Here is a 25575-nt window from a genome sequence, read left to right as displayed (position 1 = left end):
CGTTCTCTGTGTATTGCAGTTGAAAGAATGTTAAATTGAGAGGAAACCTCAGCCGTGGTTACAAGAAAGGAATAAAGATTACATCTGGGAAAGAAATGAATGGGACAGCACGAGCCATTAAATACCAAAAAGGTGAAACCACTTGATATTCAGGTTTGAAGTGACTTTACAGATGATCCGCTTAAAAAACAGATTAAATCTTGATAGCTTGATAGCTCCTTAGAAATTGTGAATCCCTGTCCAATTTAATGACATAACTGTGTTTTGTTAAAAAAGGCAAATAAAATACCAGTACATTTCTGAGAGCTGCGCTTCATTGCAGTCAGAGTCCTCAGGTAAGATTTAGAAAACGTTTAAATGCCACACGATGAGATGAAATTTGATTTGATATCAAAACTTTCAAAAGCTTATCAGAACTTTAATTTTGGGGATTGATATTTGAGGAGCTCAGATAAAAGGACTTTCGATATCCATTGTATATTAATAAAATTCATTCCCAGTTAATGAAATGATGTTCAGGGACATTCAGAATATTGAATATATTAGAATATTGTTAAAAGCAAGACCTCAAGGAAAATTGTTTTTCCTGATGCTGAATGTTTGAACACTGAACATAAAAGAAATAAAAATGTCATTTAAAAAGGAGAAAAAAAACTATTAGCATTTAGAAAATAAATTGCATATGCTATTTGAATTCAAACATTAACAATGCTATTTAGAATTTCATCAACCTAAATTATTCAGAGATTAAAAGGGCAAATTGTTGTAACGTATTATATCATAAGAAAGCATCAAAACACTGTATGTTTTTGTACAGTTTTTTTATGTTTCAGGATCAGTTTATATCTGAAAGATTAATTTCATTTCTGTATCTGCATCCTTACACTACAGTTTACTTGCATCGTCGTTCCTTGTAAGTACAAAAGCAGCACTGTTAATATCTGCAAGGCATGAATGCATTCTCAGTCCCTTCAAGGTGCACTGTACGATCAATGCTATATTCCTCTTCTAATTGCTTTCTAATCTAAACATAAGAAAAGCAATGCGTGATTTTTTTAAGGTAAGGACATTTACAGTTTGTGGTGAGTTTCTAATTTACCTGTAGTGAAACGTTTAAAAATTATCTCCATGAGATGGAAGCTGGGCAAAAATAGTGATAAGCTGTGTGTAGGTGTTTGCTGGTATAATCTTTGGCATTGCATTTAAAGAGATCTTAATTCTTGAGTGGCAGTTATAGAAAGACACAAATAAATATGTTTGAAAATTAAGGAGGATTTGTTAATGAAAAACAGATGTTATTCCTGTGCTTGAATGTATTGTACATCATAATGTATACATCTGAGGCTTAGTATTTATTGATTGTACCCATTCTTTGCAAGCTGTATCTCCTGCTGTGGCAAAAGGTTTTGCTTCACTTTGGAAATATCAAATGATAATTCTGAGTGATGTAGTCGAATGAAACCCGGAGTGATGTTGTATTAACAAATTGAATTACATCCTGCTGTGTAGTTTTCCATACTGTACATACCATTCTTAATGAAAAACTGGCAGAAATGAAACATGTGACCTTTTGAGTCCTATCAAGAAAAGACGTGCATTCCAAAGGGACATGAAAAATCCTGACCTGTTTTGCTCAATTAGAAGTAGTCACAAGGTGACAGAAGTACTTCTAAGCAGTATTAGCATGGCTTTGTCATAGAGTTTGTCACTTCAGAGGAAGCCAGGGAGTGATGCCTCCTCAGTCACGTGCAGCTGCCATTGCACTACATGAGGTAGGAGTTTGCAGCTGTCAGATAGCCTGCAGCTCAGTGCCTAGTGTATTATAGGAAAATTGTATAGGAACCCTGCAAGGTATGTAGGTAATCGGACAGCAGTGTGGCATAGGGGTTAGGACTCTGAACTCATGATGGGAAGGTTGTGTGTTCAGATACTGGGTAGGATACTGCAGTTTTACCCTTGAGCAAAGTGCTTCACTCAGATCACTGCAGTACAAATGCACAGTACAAATGGGTATGAATGTAAGTTTATATCTATAAAGTTATTAACCAGATAAATTGATATACTGTATATAAAGCTGCCTCAGGCCTGGATGTCCAAATATTACCACCTAAAAAGTATCTTTTTTCTAAGTAAAAGAAAACAAGTCTGCGTCTACTATCAGAAAACCCCCTCTGAGCAAGGAACATACTGTAGTTCTTTGCACTTACAAAGACTGGATAGTGAACAAATCAGAGTTGTTCATGATCTTAGGAGTGTTTCTTCAGCCATTTTGGAAAAATAGACAGAATAAGAGTGAAGGTGGAGAAGGAAAACACATCAACCATCCCTTTTCTTACCACAGATGAGACATGCATCAAATATGAGTATCAGGAAAGGCTTTATCGTCCAGTTTGTTATATCCTCTGTAGGATAGCTATAAATAATGGCTAGGATATAAAATCATTCCACCCCATCTTCTTGCTTCTCAGAAACATACTAGGACTCCTAGGACTGGGATCATGTTGGGTTACCTTCCATTCAATCAAGCAATCAAGCATACAATCAAGCAAGTTAAGAAGTTCTAGAAGCAGATTGAAGAAATTATTAAAAATAATAATGTAATGTGGGGTTTGCTGTATGCTGTATCTTTAATATGCTGTTTGTTAATACTATCTCTTCCAGTTGATTTTTGCTATTTCTTTCTTTTTCAATTTGGAAATTACATTAACATTTACTGCATAAGTTGTGGTAGAAACAGTCTTCTGAATTGCCTCAGTCCTGTGATTCCAGTTGCAGAACGATAAAACAGTTTCAGGTATGAGTTCTTACTCTCTGCTTAACCTTAACGGTGCAAATACGACCCAAAGTGATTGCAGTTGTTGTTCTTCCAATTAATGACATTTTCAAGAAACTCTAACCTACAGATTTCACTCAGCTCCATTTGTTTTACAACACAGGGACTGCAGAAGAATTGGAGGGAGCTGAAGGTGTTTTTTTTAATCTTACAAAAGTTCATTTCTCCTATTACAATTGGGTGAGCAAAATTAGTTTGTGTCCAGGTTATGGTTCTGCACAAAGTGCATCTATCTGAATTTCAGGCAACCTTGCAAAGTCCTAGAGATTCCAACCTGAGTTGATACAGTTTAATTCTGACCTTCACCTTTTGTAAGCATTGCAAGAACCTTTCATAACTTAAAAAAATCAATACATCATTGCAACTGGCCAGGACACATATATCTGAAGATTACTTCTAAAGATGAAAAACAATTCTGTGCCATAGCAGACCTCTGTAACTGATAAATGGACAAAATTAGTTAAAGAAAGCTTCACCCTGAAGTTGATGAAAACTACTGCTCTTGAGGTTTTGTTCATGTGAAAATAACAATTCAGTGGTTTTTTGGGGGGGATTAAATGAAAAGGCTTTCTCTAGAGATTCACTATTCTGGTCCTCATATCATCAGTGTCTGCTGGTTTTCATTCCACCTGAGTTTCCCATTACAACTATACCTTGCTTTGCTTGAAAAATGTCAGAACAATTTGAGCTAAACTGAATTCATGCTATAGGGGGTCATACAGTATATATACAGTATATTGAATTTGGGGATGGATGCCATAAAAGGGAAACAAGGACATGAGCCAATTACTAATCTAAATGTTCTGTTAATCAAAATAAAATACTAGAAATAATAATCATACACATGAACGCACTATATTGATTGGGATTTTAGTTTTAATCCTCTTAAGCTCCTGGCTGTGGCTTGTTGGAAGAGGGCTTCTTCCATGGCTGAGATGAGAGAAACTATGCCATCAAATCTCAGACCTCAATCCAATCAAGAATCTGTGGCAGGAGTTCAAAATTGCTGTTCGTCAAACCTGAGGGAGTTAGACCAATTTTGTCGTCGCTCAATTGTCATTGAATAGTGGTGTAAAAAATGTCCGCATATGCAAAGCAGGTAAGACTTATTCAAGAAAACTGGCTGTAATTTCTCCTTAAGGTGTCTCTACCGTATATTGACTCAAGTCTCAGAATGTAGTCATCATAATCTAGGAGAGTCCATACAATTTATATTTTCACTTTGACATTATGGAGTGTTTTGTGTCTATCAGTAGCAAACAAATTACATTATGATTCCATACTGTAACACAATAAAAAGTGAAAAAATCCAAGAGGGGTGCATTACTATAAAATAATATTCTTTTACATGTTAGTATGCATTTAAGATAATATTCTGGGTATCGCTGTCCTTTCAAGCTTTCTTCTTTCTCTTTAATGACAGCACCCTCCACTGCGTGCAAGGAGTGCTTTTTTGTGCAGATAAACTGGTTGTGTCGTATGGCAGCTTGTCGAAAAAAGGAACTCACTACACCCAGTTGATATTTGTGTTGATGTGTCCACATTGGGCACATCACATGGATAGAAAGATTTTATGAATACCATTACTCCCCTTACGTCTTTCTTTCCACATCATTTCTATACAGCAGCGACCATTTCACATGCGCATACCTGCGTGCAGGAGCTGACCCACCATGTGCTGACAGGTTCAGAGCACAAGGTGACTCTTGTGAAAAGACACTGCAGCTGATCAAATAGCTGCAGAGCCTATCTGAAATTCTTTAGCCTGTCACATGAAATGAAGGAGGTAACGAGAACGTGCCCACCTCTTGCTTTAGAACAGAAACAGTGGAATGTGAGCCAGAGGGCACAAGTGGAAACCACATCGAAGTGCATTTTAAACTGAGAACAGGAAGCACTTCTTTACCCAAAGCATTGTGGGAGTGTAGAACAAGCTTCTCAGTCAGGTTCCAGGTTGTTGAAGTGACACCCTAGCGTCTTTCAGGTCCTCAGCTAGCTACTAACTGCCACATTGGGTAGATAGACCAAACGGCCTCCTCATTATTTGTAACTTTTCTTTTGTTCTTAAATTTTTAACTGCTGTGATCTGTAAGAAGTGTTGGGCAATTGTGTGTTTATTCAAGGAGAATTAGGTGGGTAGCTGCGTCAGCATGCGTAGGCTGCAAAGGAACAAGTAATAGGTTTATTCCGTGCTGAAAAAAAGAAGAGAGAAAACACAACGTTTCTCTCTTCTTTTTTTCGACAAGGAGAATTGCCTCATTTAGAAATGTACATACAGTACAACCATTCTTGAATAATCAGACATCTTTCTGATTCATCTTTCATGCTGTACCTTTATCATAAAAAGGGTTTCTTAATAAACTGGGTTTCAAATTACACCATATGGTATCTTCTGAAATGCCTTCATGTATGCCATCGACGTATGGAATAATCATTGAAGGCTTTTTATTTCATAAAGACCACCTATAAAACATATAATCTTTATTATGAAACACATTATCTGTACTAATTCGGTATCATTTAGATTTATCTCTTTTGTCTGTGTATCCCTCATTTGTTTAGCAGGTATTTCCAATTGAACAGTGTAGATGAGAAAAGTATGGGAGATTGTACGAAGAATATTATTTTATCTTCAGGTAATTACTCCAGACCCTCACATTCAATATTAAAAATTGTGAAAACGAATTAAGTGGAGATGGGGCAGCACAGAGGAAGATCTGCTGGTGAAGTGTAGTGCATTCTTATTGTGTTTTAAAGTGTGAAAAGTCTTAATGCATCTGGGACACATCTCATTAATTGTAAAGCAGTATTTGTCAGCGTTACTCAATAGCAATGAAAGAGAAGTTGATCAATAGCAATTGAAGAGTTTTGTGGACCTTTTCAGACCTTTAAATTGATTCATCCGCATATTGCAGAAAGTATTGTTTATATTGCATCATAGGATACAGTATATTATATGTATTTAATGAAAATTATGTTGCCCTTGCAACAGGAATTGTTTTGTTATGGTCATGCCTATTTTGCAGTAGTTCGTTAGTATTTAACACACATAAAGAAGTTCTTGGAAATTGTTTTTGATTTAATATTTTCCGTTTTTATTTTTCTCACCACAAGACTAGGAAATACTGCTCTGGAGCAATATTTACTCCGTCTCCCTGAGCCAAGTTGTTTTCAGCTAATTAAGTGCTATTTTGTACTGAAAGAGAGAGTCACAGTATTTGATTGCCAGAAACATGAACTGCATGACCCCACTGTATTTCAGCTGAGAACTGCCTGCTAGTGCTGTCCAGTCTGTCATGTCCTGTAATTTAAAAACAGCATAAAACAGGCAAAAAAATTAAAAATCAGAACATCAATCTTGAAACTAATTATCTGTGTTCTAGTGGATTACAAAATTGTAAATTTTAGTCAAGTTTTGAGATGACTTTTAGTTCTGTTTCCTGGTACGTTAAGTCTGATAAATGGCAAGCCTACATAATTAATACTGTCTTGTTCCCCCAGACCAAAGGGCGACTGCAGTAACTGTAGATTGCAATTGTCATGGGTGTCACATAAAATGTGCTATTATTAAGTCCAGGCTGAATTTTATTGCAGGAAATACTCATAAATTGAATGGTCAGTTGTTTAAATTACAGGGTGCGACATTCTGTTCCCTGTTCTGGAGCTGTTTCTTTGATGGAGAGTGCTTGACACGAGACCTTCTGAAACAAAACGGAATTACTTTGGTGTGAGAGGAAGACAGGCGGTATCTTAGGAGCTACCGTAGATCTGCATGACAGCACGCAAGGATGAAGACAGCAGTTTAGCCTTTCTGCTGCCTTGGGGTGTCAGGGACAAGCTTAAGGTTGGGAAGAAAACATAAGTGATGTCTCAGAGGGTGGAAAGAAAAAAAGAGCAAAGCAAAGAAGTGAAAAGACAAGTTGAATGCAGAAAACATTTTTTATAATAAACCAGAGCTGTTTCAGGCTTGTTTTGCTTATACAATGGCCTTCAACATAGACCTTATCTTTATACATCTGCTTGAAAACTTGTATCTTTTTTCTCATTAGTGTTGAACAATAACACTGTTATCTACAGCGCTTTCTGCAATGTGAAATTTGTTGTAATTTAAGATGTTGGATTGATATCTCTGAAGTTAAGTCAAGATAAAGGCTCCAGGGTTGATTTACAACCTTAAGTTAAATCCAGCATCCTTTATTGGGATATAATTGAGATTTTAGCTTTGTGAGTGCTGTGCAATTTGGTGATTTGGTTTTGTAAAGAGCTACACTTCATACTGCAGAGTTTTGCTCTGTGCACAGAGACTTGAACAGTTTTGCAGTGTAAAGTACATCTTTGTATGAATAATAAAGATCTGTGCAATTTAATGAAATTGTGCACAAAAGAAGTCAAAGCAAGACCTAAAAATACCTTTTTATTGTATCATTAGTTTGTACATTATTTACTAAGTATAATATAAATCTAAATTTGATTTAAATATTTTAACAGGGAAATGGTTTGTATATACAGCTTATAGTTTCAGACTTGACTTGGAGCTCCTGCTAAGTGCAATATGGAAGAATTTAAAATGTTTTTGCACTGACATTTGTCAATTATTTACTTTAAATGCAGTTAAATTGAGTTATGTTCAAATCTTAATGTATTAAAATACCATGTTGTTTTTTACTTTAAAATGGCAATCCAACTATGGAAAACGTACATTTTGTAAATATGTTCTTCAGTTATGCTTTTAATTGTTTAGAATAGACTGATCGGCTGGGAAAGTGACAATTGAAAAATGGTTGCATACTTTAACAGAATGACACAGGTTACCAACCTGTTTCAGTCACAAAACCTTCATTACAGTGATTGAGGTGACAAAATAGTTTCAACTTTTTAAAACTGCTAAGGGATATGTTTGCAGTTAGCTGATCCATTTACAAGAATGTATCATCATAAAACCTGAAATATCAAATTCAAATAGATATTCTACAAATTATGTTAACTAAAGTAGACATATAAAAAAGGGAAAAAAATAAAATCCAGAAGGTATAGTAACACCAGATATTGTAACAGTCGTGAAATGAATAAAAAAATGAATTTGTTAAGAGTTGCAACTTTAATATTGAAATGCCCTGGAAAGGCTTCAAATTTTGTTGCTGTCTGAGCTTCCTGTTAAGGCATTTTAAATTAGGACTTTTAAATTTAGAATCTGCACAAACTACTCCAAACTGAAAAGGCTACAAAATGCTCAAAGTGTGTAAATAATTGGAAGATTCTCAGTTGAGTAAGTTGCTAGTTCATGTGCAAAGGAATAGTTGGAATGGTCACAAAGTTAGTGTACTGGTCTCTGTGTGTAATCAAAGTGGTTTAGCTTGACTACAGACTGAATGAATCAGTCTCATTATATCCCTTCAGATATTGATTTTCAAGCCTCAGTTCATGAAGTGATATAAAAAATTGACTATGAAACCTGGTGGCCTTTCTACACAAAGCAGGGATAAAGTGATAGGCAGAGAACGGAAGAATGTTTACTTACCCTTTTGATTGCAGTGAAGTCCATCATTAAGAAATATGAGTGGCACACAAGAAGGCATCGCTTGAGAAATATTTGTCTTAAATCTTGTATGATATATACTTTTAGACATGGCAGAATGTTTTATAGTCAGAAGAGACAAAAGCTCAACATTTTAGTCCAAATGAAATGTGTTGTTTGGCACAAGCCCAACACAATACTGTACATAACCCAGTAAGCGCCATGCTCGTTGCAAGCATGGTGGTGGCCGCATTATGTTATGGGTTTTTTACTCATCGGCAGGGACTTTGAAACTTGACAGGGTTGAAGGGAGAACTGAATCATACAAAGTACTGGAAAATCTGCTGGAATCATTCAAGGATTTAAAACTGGTTAGAAAATTCACACTTCAACGGGGCAGTGACCTGTAGCACCGGAAGTGGTCTGACAAGAAGAGAGTCGGTGCCCTTGAGTAGCCTGGCCAAAGTCCTGAGTTAAATCCAATAGAAAATGCAGTATATGGTGAGGCTTGACAATTGCACTCCACCGACATCCCCAACAAAACTTGTCGGAACTGGAGCCATTTTTCAATATTACACTATCCCACTGTGCAGAGCTTGTGGAGACGTATCCAGAAATCCAGGCAATTGCCTTCTGTATTTTCCAAAAATACCAGTAGTTGTTGTCAATGGTGACTCTACCAAGTACCGACGTAGATGGCTAAATATGTACGTGTGCTGACATGCAGCCCTCTTCAACTATAAGAGTATTGAGTTACATTACAGTTTTAAATTTTAAAAAATTAAACATCAATATGCATTAGATGTAATTCATAAATGTGATGTTAGTGGGACTGACTATTTTTGATAGGCACTGAACGGTATATACTGTATATACAGAAAACCCAGGCCTAATTTGAGAAAGTGGAATTAAATATCATGAATTACAGTACAAAAAGACAACTACATGAAATATGTTGGTTCTTAATTAGCAAATGTTAAAAAGAGATAATGCAGTTATATTTCTGAAGTATTTGTAGATATTATTCATCAAATACAAAATACATCAAATCTTGTTCTAAAATTTCGAAAATTGCAAAACTGCAGCCATTGTTAAGGTATTGGCACAGCCTCTATTTATGTTTCGCCATCATCATTACCACACAGCTTCCAAACTAGTGGCAGTGGTCTGCTCTGTAAACCACTCCAAACAGATTCCTATAGGTGTAAACAATCAACCACTTTGCAGGTAAGGAATCAAAACAAGGTATTTATTTGAAACATTTGAGTTAAACACCAATTTAGTTCATTTCACTTACAAAACAAAGAAAAACGGGTGTTTGGTTTGAGTTAATGTTTAATTTTGACCCTATGTGAACAACCTTACTTAGCAAGCATAGCTATCCCCAGAATTCCAGACTAGGTGAACTTTGTTTATGTTTGAAACCAGATTTATCGCCTTTGTTTGGATAGTGAAATGTTTGCCTGTGTGTGTACATGTGGATACCTCATGAGTGCCAGGTGATCTGGAAACGGGAGTCTCAAGTCACAAGTTGCAAACAGAGATCAGCCAAACACCCATGATTTTAGTGCAAGTCAAAATCTTGGCTAAGTTGGTACTGTTCTCATTTGTAAAACAAGACTTTATCTTTATTGTATGGTTTCCTGTGTTTATTTAGCTGATCTGTGTATCTTTTCCATTTATTTTCTTGGGCATCAACTGACTTATTGAAAATATCAGAAAAAAAAAATTTTAACAGTTACCCGCATATTTCTCTTCACCTCTACATTTGTAATTTTTTCCCATAGATCAGTTGTAGAAGTGATACTTTAAGATGTAAATTTAATCAATAACAGTCTTAATCTATTGAGTAACCATGCAGCTCTAATTGTTGCATGACTTGTGAATTCATAGCTTTTCTTCATTTCCCTAGCAGAGCATTGAAGTAATAAAGTTATGTGGACTGTTGTTCCTTTGTGTATTTTAGTGCAGAATCTTTTTAAAGTAGCAATAAATAAAAAACATACCAAAAAAACATCTGAAAACAGTAATTTACATCTCTTTACATCTCCCTTGTGGTCTCCTGACTATGTTAATCTTGAATTGGCAAATCTAAACTGTCCCCATCTGGTTCCATATACGTGCCCTACCATTGACTGGTTTTCCATCAGGAGTTTCCCCAGTCCTGCACCCACTGTCTGCTGGGGTAGGCTTTGATTCACTGCAACCTTAAAATGAATGTTCGATTAGAGTAGGCATTAAGTTGCTGCCTCACATGATATTAGTGTTAATAGCTGACAAAGAGTGTAAGAATATGGGCACTTCAGTGTTTGTTACGGTATATGGCAATATCTTTTGATTGGCCAAAATGTCAGTGCTTTACCCAAAGTGGCTACAGATGGAAGATCAGGTGCTGAATGTTCTTCATAAGGTGTGCACTGCTGCTTCTTTTGGTCTTCATTCTGTACTCCTTATCATGGGTTGAGACAACACTTGTCATACCAGTCAAGGTTGTAGGATCATCTTATGTACATGTACAGTTGTAGATTTGATTCCAATTACAATAATCTGCAAAGAAAGAGCCTCTGTGTTCTTACCACCTTGAAAACAAGTTATAAGAAAAAAAATTACAGCAGTACAAATAAGTGTTTACCTTTGCCAAGAAACAAGTGAAACATAAATATTATTTTGTTTCCCTCAGACCGCCACAGAAGTCCTTGAAAGCCTTTTAGAAGAGGATGATGAAGTTGTTCAGGTAAGGTACAGGTTGACCTCATGGGTAATGGGTTTGAGTCCCCACTGCAGATGCTTCTGTTGTAGTTTTAGTGAGGTACAATACTTTCCCCCAGTTTCTCCAGTCCACCCTGCTGTATGAATAGGGACCAACATTGCTGGGTGTAAGCCCTGCAGTAGACTGACCGGCGTCCTTTCCTTTTTCGAATGCTCCCTAATCTGCTTAACGCCATGGAGACCGGGAGAAGATCTGGCTCGATGTGTCGCTGTGAAGCAGAAGGAAATTCCTTATTTGCATTCTTTAATCTGCGATGGAAAAGGCAGCTTCTAGTCTCCTCAAAGAATTAAGCAATTCATACATTTGCCTAAATATGTCTGGAGGGTAGCAGAACTGTTCAAGACTGTGGATTTGTCATTTTCATGTCAATGTGGTAAAGATGAACACAGTCGATTTAGTAGTGTTCTGTGTTCCCTCGATAAAGATGGAGGTGGGCCTTACTAAGACAGAATGGTAGAAGTAATTCAAGCAGCTAATTCTGAGTGGCTGAGGGAATGGAAGCTCGCTGGTAAGACCACAAGAACCCTTCTCCCCTCGTGCTGTAGAAGGTGGAGGAGAGGCCACAGGGTGAAGGGGGGGACACCAAGCCCAGACAGTAGGAAACTACACTAGCAACCTTGCAGTGGTGGGAGGAGGTGGGTGAGGTTAGGATTGTCCTCTTCCTAGCCTTTTGTCAAGAATTTCAGTTTTGTTTTGGTAGTTTTGTAAGCTATTAGCAAAATGTATTGGAAATTACAGTTAATCTCAGTTTCATATATAATCACATTTAAATGACAAAAAAAATAATTCTATAAAGATGTAACAGCCTGCTGTCATTATGAAACTTTCTGGGCCCATTTGTCTATTTACTTATGCAAGATGTTGTTTTTATGTCACGTTCCACTGTTCTCAGTTTTGACATGATGAAGAAAAATAAGGAAAAGCTGGGTATGTATCTGTTTTTCTGCTGATGGGTAAACAACGCATATACATTATACAATACAATGTTATAGTGTTTTGAACCTGATGACAATTTCAAAATTGTTTCCCAATCAAGCTTATAAATTATAATACAAAATAACTTGCTTCACAATTGTAAAGAGCAGAGATTGATGTTTGATTTATGCCAACTCATGTAAATTAACTCATGTAAATGCAATTTAAATCCCTGCTGTTCAGTTAAGTCTCTTCCTATTTTCTTTTTATACAAGACGCTGTATTTTCTGAACTTTTACTGTGGTGAAGCAGACTGACGGTGCTTGAATAAATCACATCATCTTAGTCTCAGCATGAGTTTAGGGCACTGGTTGATTTCTGAAAATCGACATAAATGCATTTAATATGTTAAATGTGCATTTGAATATTTGTATGTCAGACTGGTCAATCAGAGACAAATAGTCAAAATCTGTTGTATAATGTTGGTGTATTAAAAGGTGTAGTTTTGTGTTGCGTATGTGGATTGCAGGTTTGGGGAAATGTTGAATTCTTATATTGTTCATATTTTAAAGTCCTATCCATTAAATTCATTTAGTTCTCAGTGTTTCATTTGAACATTGATGGAAGGTGATATGGTGTTACCTTTTTGTCTCCTCTTTTCAACATGAAATAAACCTTTACTTGTTCTTCTTTATTGTCCATCTGCTTAATTAGGTTTCTACCTTAGGTTTGTGAGATATTACCACTGTTTTGTCCAGCCTCTTTTCTTCTGTGGAATTTCAGGTACTGCAAGTGTTTCAGCTGCTTTGAATTATTTTTTTTCTTAGAAGGTCGGCTTCTCAACACGTGTCCAAAAACGTAGTCTTTTGAAACTCATGTGAGAAAACTCACAAGAGTCTCTTTTTTCTGTCTGCATGGCATTGCAGAGGTAAGGCCTGCTGCTCAACTTGTATCTTGGTATCAACAAAGGCATTCAGTAGGCAGCAGGATGTTATGGGTTGTACAGCTTGTGTGCTGTCTATTCTGCCTTTGCATTAAAGTCTGGTGTGAATTGTGTTGGATTGCTATGAAATTTAAAGTCGGTTTAAAGAATCACCTGCTTATGTATAAAGGAACTGGGCATCCTTGCTCCAGGTTGCCTTAGAGATTTCTGCATAAGTGTAGTCCAAAACAAATTGTCGGATCTCCTAATGCAGATCTTCCGATAAAAACCTTTAAAAAATAGGCTCCAAACAACGGGCAATAAAACTTTCTTTTGTGTATCTCCACGATTGTCATTGTCTAAATTCATAGAGAGACTGTGATTTTGCACAGTTGCTATGTTAAAAATCTTATCTACATCTAGTAATGTAGACTTCGTTAATCTTAATTTAAAGTGGTATTTTTCGGTGTAAATGTTTTTTAAATATTTATTTTACTAATATTGTTATTTTCATAGCTCTTTTGAGTTTTTCAACTTCTTTAAGTTCCGCTTTTGATAGAATTGACCTCGAGAGCAAAGTCTGGCACCTACAGTTGAGAGAATAAAGATGGGTATAGTCAGATATGTGGCTCACATTTGTGGAATTCTAATACTTTTGCTGGAGATGGAGTCAGACTGGATTAACAGGAGTGAAGAAATAAATCTACAGCAAAGAGAGAGCCCGTGGATGCTGCTAAGTTTTATTGCTCAATGCTGTTTAATAGAAGCCCATACCCTCTGATGTAACATATTATGCATGTGAATATCATAGCCAGAATAAGGGGCTTTGTGCATGAAGGTGATTGATTGCACAAGTTGATCTTTAAAATATGGATGTGGTGCTTCATTGTGCTAACGGTAACATTGATACATAAAAGCTTTCTTTGGCAAATAGCTTGTGGTGCTAAGAGTTGCACCTCTGTCCATTAAGAAACAGGGTTTATATCCATCTATTAAATCTGTTTAAAATTACCATAATTACATGGATCCCAGGAATAAATTTGCATATTTCTAGGACAGTACTCAAAATGTTCATGCTTAGGTTTTATTAGGCCATAACCAAACATCTTAATTTTCATACCTAAATTATTTGTGCTTAGCTTGAGGGTTCTGTCAAATCCTTTTTCACTGCTCTTTCTTTATCTTGAAGCATCTTTTAAAACAAATCTCGAGCAGTATTATTAACTTGATTTAAAGAATGTTGAAGATATGATTGTGGTAATGCAGTAAAAAGATTATGATAATGTTTTGATTGCTGCTGTTATGTATTTAGATATTAAGCATTATGAATTTGGTTTCTTTACTATCTAGATTGTGCTTATGATCATGTCGATGATTAAAAGCTGCATAATATTTAACCCTTTAATCATCAGCCCTTTAATTGAAGTATTTCATAGCAGGAATGTTAAAAACAAGGTTCCCAGTTTCATATCCATCAAGCAATTAGTTCAAATTGAGTTTTTATCGAATGCAATATCCAAAGATGTTTCATTTTGTCTTTGAAAGAAGGCACAGAGGTCTTTGTGTCATGTATCATTTTATGCATGCCTAGAGTAAGAGTTCTTAGTGGAACCCAAGCTCACATCTTTAAATCTTGCTTTCAATTTTGTAAACAGAAAGCTAGGAGGAGTATGTGAGAAAATTATTAATGACCTGTTATTTGTAGAAAACTTTATTATCACTCTGTAGCTGTGCAGCCTCTCTAAAAGCATGCCATTAATTTATTACATTTCAAGCTCCTCTTTCTCAATATTATAGTTTTAAAACCAGGATCTGTGCTTTCAGTATCACACTCAATATAAGTTCAAAGAATCACGTTTTCAGTTTCAAAGACAGGATTATTATTATTTGTTCTCATGCATCCCCAGGGGTCAGAAGTATATTTTGACCTAAATTTTAAAAAGCTTTGAAATCATCAGTGAATTTCTTTTTTAAAGAAGTTGTGAACTTCACCACAGTAGGAGCACTGACAGTTAACAACAGATATTTTTTATTAAAATAAAATACTTTTGCAGTATGTTCACCTTAATTCTATTATTCTTTGTATTGTTTTCTTTGCATGAACTTTTTATATGAATTTGTCTGTTTTTAATCAAAATGTAAAAACTAAGATTTTAAGATCAAATGATCAAATGCTTTTGACCCCATATTTGTAATAGAATATAATTTTTTTGAATATTGGTGTGATCAGTGATTTGCTCACCTTTAGTCTGATTATTTTAGCAGGTAAATCCTCTTAGAGTAAATTTGCATTCACAATGATGGCTTAGAGACCCCATTTATACTGCAGGTCACTTAGTGGAGCAATTTGATTGAAGCACCTTTCTCAATTGCACAGCAGTGTCCCACCTGGAATGTAAATCCATAGCCTTCTGGTCAGGAGATCGCTACTCCCCTCTGGAATCATGGCGAGGTCACTGTTATCTGAAAATTTCCAAACTAAGCACATTTTACTCCCAAAACCACTTTATTTTTAAATGGCTTTTGTATTTCCAGTTACTTTGAGTATTTCACCTCTCTGTGAATGGTTCCTTTTCCACATGTGTAAAAAGTGCTTAAATGTAAAGATTAAGTGAAATCATTTGGGGAAAAAAGCAACAATAATTAGGTGAAAGCAGTAAGAAATATGTGGTGCATTATACAGTATACTGTATCACTTTTCAGCCTCTATGTGTCCCTTTTCTTGTTGTTTTTGTATTTAGTGATCATAACTATATGAATTTTGGGACTGATATGTGTTCAGATCATCCTGCTATTTAAGCATTTTGACTCTAAATGACCAGATTTTTTCAGGAACGAGTTCTATGGGACATGCTTTTATAAGCTGTATAGGAATTTTTGAAAATGTAGTTTGATTATTATTCATCATGAATTAGAAATGTGTTGAAATTGATGTTGCTGGATATGATATTGCATGTATGATTATGTGCAAGGTGTAGGTGCACATCCTCCAGGTTAAAGAAGGAGCTTGTTTTTTTAAAGCATCACCCATTTATTCTTGCAAATAGTCTGTCTTTGAAGAAGAAGAAGCATTTAATCCAGAGATTTCTGCTTTCTGCCTTGGCATAAAACACAGTCAGCCAACTTGTTGTTAATGCCATAGACATGTATTGAGAGTGTATGTTATATACAGTACAAGTAGTACTATTTACTTTTTTAAAACAGGTTTCTTCTAAATATTTGTGTTTCTGGAATTTGGGTTATAACACACTTTGGTGCTATAATTAATTTGCATGGTTTTCATTCCCAGATCATTTGCTGTTCTAGTCACATATATTTTTACTAAACTTAAGTACAGTATTATATGTATTGTATATTGATTAAATGTTTTTACATTATTTTGATTAATTAATTGTTCGTGACTGACCATGACCCATTTGAATGACTAACTGTTGCTTAAGCGCTAAATCACCTTGTTAGTGAGAGTTGATTGGGCTTAACTGATGAGGTGATTTAACCCATTAAATATCAAGAGTGATGAAAATAGAGCTAGGAAAATTGGAGAAGAACTGAAACGTCCTGCCAAAACTGAGTACTGGGGAATATTTGTCAGATGGGTTGACATGTGGCACCTAGGGTTCAGAGATCAATGACCAGGCACATGCATGCCCGGAGAGAAATGGGACAATTCCACAAACCAGCGTCTGCAGCCTAGTGCAAAGCATGTGTCACAGATGTACAGCTCGTATTGATTCCAACAGTAGCCAGACTAACATGCTAGTAGCCTCTGACTTGAATAAACAAATGTAAAAATCATTTATCTGTGTCATGCAAGTTGAAGAAAATGTCAGTGCCTCGGCTACTAAAACAGATTGTCATTTTCCTGATAAGCATTCGAATATTGCGGTTGTGTGATGTTTCTTTTGATACTCAGTATACGGTATAGAGAATTTGGAAAATATATACAACATGCATCTAAAACTTTTCCAGGAGAGTTTTGAAAATGCTTTTTCTTTTGTACAAACACTGGTAGTGAGTTCAGTGGTATTATTACCGGTATCTCTGTGATTACTAGATAACAATGATCATTTGAGCGTATGAGCAACCTATTACATTGTGCAATGACAGCACCTATAAGCTACAGGTAGCTTTGCTGGACCAGTGGGTTTAGTTTTGTCAGGAAAACAATGAGCAATGCTGCAAAATGTATACAGACTTGCTTTCTCCCGGGGTTAATTCATAATGAAATGTTAAAAATTGTATCTAATGTGAACACAATTGTAACCATGAGGACACTAACACGTATTCTTAAACAAGAGCGAATGTCCAATTCACTGATTGCACTGCACAAGATTTCACTGCATTAAACGGAGAGTCAACCAATGATATCTCTAGATAATTATAGTATGACAATTGTGCTACCATGTGATTATTGCTTCAAGTACACGAGAATGTGCTATCTCCTACCTATTAGATAATCTGATATGTTGGAATTACAACATCATGTGCTATCTCATAATTACAAGATAATTTTCTCGTAATTATGAGGTAATCTGCTCTGTCGTCATTATGGCATAATTTGCCATCTCGTAATGATGAAATGTATTTTTTGCCTTTTTGGGAGCAATGTGCTTCCGTACTTTGATCCTTAAGCTTTGACATTCTCTTTATATCATGCAGGTATCACATGCCTAGTTTTTGCCCTGTAATATATGCCTCCGAAGCAGAGAAATCTCCGTTTTGTCAAACAGACAGTGGTTCAAATACAGTAGTAGCTCTGCACATGGGTACAGTCTACACCACCTTTTCAAAGTAGCACATTTTGTGGCCTAATGCCAGCCAGAATTCAAGACAAATTTATTCAGAATTTATTTTGCATTTATTACACATTCTAACACTACCTACAAGTGAAAATATACGCTCCACCATTCTGAAAAGTAATTACAAATGAAAACCTAGAAAAATGGGTCGGATAAGTGTACATACCAGTGTGTATTGTGTGGCCTTCCAAATCACTCAGTAAGCTAATTAGTCTCCACCTGTGTTCTATTGTAGTTATTCTGTTGATTTCAGAATAAAATCAGCTGTTCCTCTGCTGGATAGAGTGTTCTTACTTTAGAAAGGGTGTACAGATCTTCTATAGGCACTGTATGTATCATAATGTACAAAAAGTTACAAAAATCAAGATTGTTAAAAAGAGGGAAATGACAGTGAATACCAGCTTTACAAACATCTTGGTTGTAAAGTGTAGATAACCAGGATTGAACATACCACCAGGACTGATAGACCTCCAAGTGGGATTGGGCACTATGGGCTCTTGAATGTGTGTGCATAGAAAGAATATAATCTTGTCAGCATTGCATACTTTTTTGTCATGATGAATAAATGTCAGTAAAATATTCCCCTATTATATATTCTCCATTATTATATAAAGGAAAATATAAAAACTACCAATAATGTTTTGTGCAAGACTAACATCTTGCTAAGTATAATTCAAGGAGTACCCAGATTCCCTAAGCGAAGAGGCATGCATAGAAATCTTCACATTCATGCCCTTCTCTAGCCTGTAGTAAAAGCCAAGCTTCTTCCTTCAGATATGCTAATGTGATTTAACCCTGGTATTTGCATGAAGCCCCTGCCACACCCCCACTGGGATACAACTCAGATAAATTTCCCTTGGAAGCATTTGTTTCAGTCAGAAAATATTCAGAAATAATATGTTTGGAAAGGAATCATTTAACATTATGCCCCTTAGAGGAGAAGATGATGTGATTATTTCCATCTTTACCCAAGAATGCTGCTAAGCTTTGAATTGTTGGACAGTCCCTCTGCCAGGGTACTTGTGATTTTGAAATTAAGTGTTATTGAATAGTAATGGGAGAAATCATTTACAAGAAGATGGAAGAAAAATAAAACTGAAATATTGTGCAGACTTTTAGATCAGGTGGTGTTAACTGCAGTCTTACTGTATGATGTCAAATATTCAAGTGAGGCAAGGTAATCTGAAGTAAGATTATAGGACATTTAAAATATTGTTGGATTATATTTATTTGTACAAATGGAATCTGCTTTTCCTGAATCTTCATTTCTCTTTTAGCAGACATTCTTAATGAGAAGTATTGTCAGCATGTTAACTATCATTATGAAGGACTCTTTGAAGAATCCTTCCATGGTGATGCAAGCAGTATCTGTGAGATAGCAATGCTTGGACATCTCCAAGAAACTAACACAATTAAAAAGTTTGATCTCTTTTAGGTAAACAGGAAAATAAAGTCAAACAAGGCTTAAAATTCAATTGGGTCAACACAATATACAAAAATATATCAATACATTTTTCAAAGATTTATGTTCCAGAAATAAACATAGAATTAATTTTAAATAGCAGTGGAAACAAATTAAGAAAGACCCAAGGGATTAACGTGTAAGATTCTTTTATATCCTTCTCAACCAAAATTCCCCCGATTGAACTGTATTAGGAATTTAAACCCCCTTATCTCCTGCTTAGAAGATACAGTACCAGTACTGTATATCCCACACAGCTTTGCTATGGATCCCTAGAAATAACTACATTACCTTTTCTCTATGCAACAACAAAATCAGTAACACACACGACAGAATTCAGAAAATTAAATGCACATGACAAATATTATGATCTACAAACACAACCTGTTGAACCTTATGACCCAGGTCATGTCACACACCCCTACCTCGTGAAGTGGTTGGAGCAGGAGCACTGCTACAAACCACATCAAGAAAAAAGTAAATCTAAAAAGAACAAAAACAAAGATGGCTTCCCAGTAAGACACTCCCGATCTCACTATGTGGTAGGAACGCAACTACAATAACAAATTTATAAAAATATTATAAACCAAAGGAATATAAAATCTCACATGCTGTAATTATCTATGAGGTCATGGGGGGTGTGCAGGTGCTTGTCACGCACCCCCTCTGTCTTATTCTCTCTTAGGCAGATGAGTGAGGCAGTCGAAACCTGGTTTTCTTTTCTTGCCCAATACTGGACCTTGATCTTGAAGAGCTGTGCTGATGAATACCACCAAGAAATCATAGCATTGTCAACCTTTCCTAGTCATAAACCTTCTTATAAAAGAGACTGCTAGCTTGTCTGCTGGTGTTTAAACACCACACCTCACCACACAGACCATACCTGTGCAACACTCTCTACTGTGCATTCTGAGAACTCACTCTCGTCCTTTCCAGCAGGAGCCTAGAGCCTAGGAGCCTTTTCCTCCCGGCTGCTAATATAAACCAGATTACTGATCTAGGGGAGTGGGGAGTTACCCTCTGAGCCTGCAGTTACCCTCTGAGCTCACATCTTATTTACACATGGGGAAGAGCAAACATTGTTGATTACAAGCTAACCTTTGAGGAAAACAGGGGTGCCATGTCTCAGAAGAACCAACAGTGATTGTTTCTCCTGAGAAACTCTGCTCTTTTAATGTGTTAATCTCTAGACCTTTTATTGAAACAGTCCTCACATTCAATGCCATGGCCTAGTTTGGTAACCTTAATACACACTATAAAAGCAGACTGAGCAGGATAGTGTGGGTAACCAGCACAATTATGTGGTGCACAACAGCAACAGCTTTCAGAAGTAAACATTAAACAAATATTGTGGCAGCAATATAATAATAGAGTGTCATGACCACCACTTGCACAGTTAGTCAAGTTTTGACCACCTAGACTCAAGTGTGGTAGAACTGTTTTCTTTTATTCCCACGGCTATTAACCTGCCGATCTTGGACAATTGATGGTATATTTTACTTTATGTATTTTTTCTTCCTCGTCACACATCTGTATCTTATTTGTTAATGGGTTCATGTTGTGTTAAAATGTATTGTTATATCTGTTACTTGCCTCCAAAGCAAATTTCCTATCTGGCACAATAAAAGGAAGTAGGTGTAGGGATCTGTATATGGAATCTCACTCCAACTGGATGCCAATTATTCAATTAAGCCAGATGTATCTTATTTTCTCTCAAATAGGTGGCTGTAAACAAAGCTCTTACTCTTCATTATACTTCCCCTTTTCGCTCACTCAAACGTCGCCATTGAGACCAACTGGAATGTAGAATTGGACCAAAACAGGCTTGACAAACCACAAAGGTACCCACAACCCACTCTGGCAGTGTATATCTCAGTTTCCTCATTTGTTTTCATATTTAATGTTGCCTTCTCAAACTATTGTGTCCTGGCGTGCCGCTTGAATGATTTATCAATATGCAAATATGTCTGTCTTCAGAATCGCATATTGAGCAGTATCGTGCTACTGGGAGTCATATCAAGTACTTGTAATGTCACTTCTCCTCTGGCATGTGGTGTCTGAACAAATGTGCAGTACATAAACATCACAAGTGTAATGACTCGCCAGGCAGTCTGAAATGACCTGGCAATTGCAGACCCTGTATTTTTTGGAAGCTATAATTGACATGCATATTCTAAATTGTAGTATGCATCAGCCATCACACTCAAACTCCGTTTGTAGATTTCTTTTTCTACGCCTGAGGAAGAGAGGTATGCTATTTATATTGCCTGTCACGTGCGCCATGACTGATAATCATGCAGAGGAATGGAAAGAAAGGATTCTTTGGTGTTTGTGCAGCCTCAGAGATACAGTCATAACCCAGACTGCTGCTTATCCCTCTCCAACATGAAATCTGAGATATTCTGTCCATAAATCACACTTAAATTCCTCTCTTCTAAGGGAAGCCAGTTGAACACTCATGTAATTATTGTTCTTACAGCAGGACCAAATACCAGAAAAATAGTGTGCTGGAATGTATTAGGGTTTCTAGTCTTTAAATCCATTTGTTATCAGCTCAAAGACAATAAATTGCCATCACTTTTGGGATGAAACTAGATGAGAAACCACAAAGACTTTAAAGAGAGGTAGTTGAATTACAAGTGTAATGCTTTTTAAACCCACTAGTTTTATTTGTCTTGAGTCATTGCCACTTTTTTTGCATTATTTGGTTAAATTAGTATTATGTCTGTAGGTGTACATTCATTTTCTTTCCTGTTAAGAAAGATACTGAAGTGAAATAAGGAAAGCAGTAAAACTCACCATCTTTGAAGTAATTTGGAATGTTTTATACTCTCTAAGATGATTGTATTTTCTGCTTTTCTTAAGGTTATTCTACCTTGATCACTTTCAATATTGCTTATATAACAATATTCAGCATTGAAACCCTGTGGATTTTATATACTTTTTTAAATAAAATGCTGGTGCCAGCCTACAGTGCACTAAATGAGTGTGGTAGTGTCTGATAACCTACAGTATGCTTGTCCTTTTACTGGATAATTCTATCACATTCTTTTTATGAGTAATGTAGTTTGCATCTTCATAATGCTGTAATTTTGGTGAGGAATTACACTGATGGGAGATAGTGGGAGATAGCTTTCTTTCTGCAGAAGAATTTAGCTATTTATTGCTGTAATATGTCATTATATATTAAATTAATCGTCTGCATAAGATGAACATCTGAACTTTTGACATTACAAACAAAAGCATCTGACATTTTTCTTTTTAATCCATTATCTGCTAAGACATCAAATATTAATATCTGTTTAAAATGCAAACTTCTGTTCCCAGTCAAGCTACAGTACTTTAACATGGAAAAACAATTGAGTGAAGTGCAACAAAGTTCGTGATTGACGCAGATTAATCACTAAATACCTTTTATAGGTTGTGAAAGGGCAATTAACCAATCAGTTTTATTTCCTAGAATATTTTTATGATTGGCATCCTCTAAAAGTCTTTTACAACTTGAATATAATGACTAATATTCTATAGGAAACTGGGATAAAATTTAAGATTCTAATAAACCTTTGGACATGAAACTTTAAAACATGCACATAAATGTATAAATTCATTGGAATTTAAAAATGAATCAAAAGTCATGCTGAGAAATGCTAGGTAGTCTCGGAGAAGAGTCCTATGATTCAGAACATGTTGGTTACCCAGTGAACAGAAGACTGTAATTGTGGTGTTCTGCTCGCATTCAGAATACTTTTCCTATCCACAAGAGCCTATCCATGGAGTTTGACGGATTTCCACGTTGGCCTAAACAGGTGGAAGTGAAGGCAAGACTGAGAATATTAAGATTTTCAAGAGGGACATGATAACTGCGATGTCTGTGTTGAGCACAAGGTGGCTGACCAAGTCAACTCCTTGTTTTATGAGTATACAGTAGAAGATGGCAGGATCTGTCAGTTTCCAAAAGCAAAAATTAGGCCTGTTTGGAAGACTGAAAGTGCGAGCAATGATGATCACAAATTCATACTGTAAAAGCTTAACTAGACTGCCAAGGATTAAGGTAGTAGGTTGAAGGTGTCAGATTTTGTACTCGATAGGGTAAACTGTTGAGTATTATACAACTGGAACAAAGAGAAGTGAGGAAACGTCAAATGCACCTTTCCTAAAATTTGAGTTGGTATGTGTAGTAAATATTGTTTATAGTTCAAGTTATGTTAGACATTTACAGTAATATTTGCCTTATATAAAGGTGGCTGGTCTTTGTTATTACTTTATTCCTGTATTTTAACTAGATAAAACCCATATTCTATTAAATCAAATTGACTTTTGTCCAGAGTTTCTTGAATTAGAACTTTCTAGTACTTTGTCTCTAAGTCCTAAACTGGCCCTTTGTATGTTGCTTAAATGAGTGTAAATGTCCATTTTATTTTTGTTCATTATTGTTCTCTTTGATTTCATTTTATATAAAACTCAAAGTTGACAAATGAATGCTTTGTCACACACCTGCCACAAGAGAATTTCTGTTCTGCCAGGCTGAGGGACAGAACTGTTTTATTACCCTTACTCAGTGCATGACAGATTGAGTCCTGTCACTTGGGTGTTTAACCATCATAGAAATACTGGAAAATCAAGAAGATGAACTGTTATTTGGGTACAATCTTGCAGCTGGGAAGTTAGAAAGATAATTTTTCAACAGAAAATATGCTTTCTCAGAAGACAATTCCATGTATGTGTGTAGTAGTAGGAATGCATACTGTATATACATGTAGTGTTCATTTAACCAGGAAAAGACCTGAATTATCTGTACTATAAAACCATCATATTTTAGAAAGACAGCAGGCATTATTCTAAACGATACCTAACAGAAATTCTGTTTAACCATGAAATACAGCACCCAGTAAGAAAGGATATATCTATCTTTTTTTAGATGTTAGGCATAAGAAGCTTTGGATTCACCACCTGGCTGTAGAACTACGTAGGAGAAAAGAGGAATTATCCAAAGGGAAGCCGCAACGGTGGGGCACAGTAGAGAACAGAGAGATTTACTGTGGTATTTCATATCCTTTCAGGAGGTGCTGTCATGGAGGGTTTTGAGTTACAGTAGCAGTAGAGATGAAGGAGGCTACATCTTGACAGTTTTTAAAACTCATTTAAAGTTTGTTTAATACTTAAAATTCTATAATCTCATCAAAGTAATGTTCCAAATGTTTTTATGATGCTGCAATAGTATCTCAGAATATGTCATATTCATAATATTCTTCAGGGTAGCTTTTCGTGTACAATTTATTACATGTATGTACCAGTAAAGCTCATCAAAATATGAATATACTGTTCAGTATATTACATATCTAGATGGGCTCAGAAATGGGTAACTGTACATTTTTGTCATTTAACGAACTGTTTCATTTCCCCCTTTTTAAGTCATAAAGCTCAGTTTGTGCAGTGACAGATGTTCTGAATATCTTCAGCTCTATGAAGGTTTCCTTCTCTTAATTTGACTCCATTATGAAGCTTAGTTTGACTGTGTGCCAAGTTATCTCTGTGTGGTGCCATCTGCACTGTCATTACATGTAGTATATCAGATTTGTGCTGCAGAATTGATCCCATGTGCAGGGAAGGCAAATGATAAAAATAGAAGATCTATGTTCAGAGAGACTTGTCAGTAATGATAGCTACATTTTAAAGCCCCAGCATTCATTTCCATTGATTTGGCTTTGCTGTCTTTCAGTACATGATCTGTGATTTCATGCAATTTTATACACCTACAGTACTGTCTTGCTATATTGGTTTGATTTTTAGCAGAATTTTGCGCATCACTGTTCTTAACATAGAGACAGCATACAGATTTGCTATTTGCTATTACATCTAAGTAATAATCACCCAGTAAACTGATCTAAAACTGTGTTTCCTTTTCCGTGGCTGGTTGAGAATAAGACTGGATAAAATGAAATCAAAGTTGCCTTCAGATAAAGAAGAAATTCTCAACACTGCATATTAGCTTATTTTTGAATCTAGTGAAAAGCTGATGTTGCTTGCTTGTTGCAAAAAATGTTTTTCTCTTGTACTCGAATTCAAATATTTGACTCTCTTAGTCTCGAAGGTTTGTTTCTGTTTTTAACATACAAAAAAGCCAGTTATAGAACTGCAGAAAATCAAAATAAAAAAAATCCAATCTTAATGCTTTATCTCTTTGTTTTACACAATTTTATCTCTCTCTGAATGAGATATACAGTATACAGTTTGTCCAAATAAGCAGACTTGTATATAATAGTTTGCCTTGGATACCCTTTCCTCCAGACTGAAAATACTGGCCATTATACATTGTGAGATGTGATGCAGTGTGTTTCATGTTGCGTATTCTGATCACC

The 25575-nt window shown here is 35.9% G+C and overlaps 1 protein-coding gene across 2 annotated transcripts in view; it reads left to right on the top strand.

Moving 5' to 3' along the window:
- Positions 1–25575, top strand: part of LOC102685061 (uncharacterized) — a 178484-nt gene that overhangs the window by 105046 nt on the left and 47863 nt on the right. For both annotated transcript variants that reach the window (XM_069194788.1, XM_015358219.2), the window contains exon 9: positions 11029–11082. In XM_069194788.1, coding sequence (XP_069050889.1) covers positions 11029–11082 — 54 coding nt within the window. The remainder of the gene's footprint in view (positions 1–11028; positions 11083–25575) is intronic.

The sequence above is a fragment of the Lepisosteus oculatus genome, chromosome 10 (genome assembly GCF_040954835.1).
Source record: "Lepisosteus oculatus isolate fLepOcu1 chromosome 10, fLepOcu1.hap2, whole genome shotgun sequence".
Lineage (NCBI taxonomy): Eukaryota > Metazoa > Chordata > Actinopteri > Semionotiformes > Lepisosteidae > Lepisosteus > Lepisosteus oculatus.
Note: the sequence above shows the minus strand (reverse complement) of the source record. Positions and strands in the feature narration are given on the sequence as shown.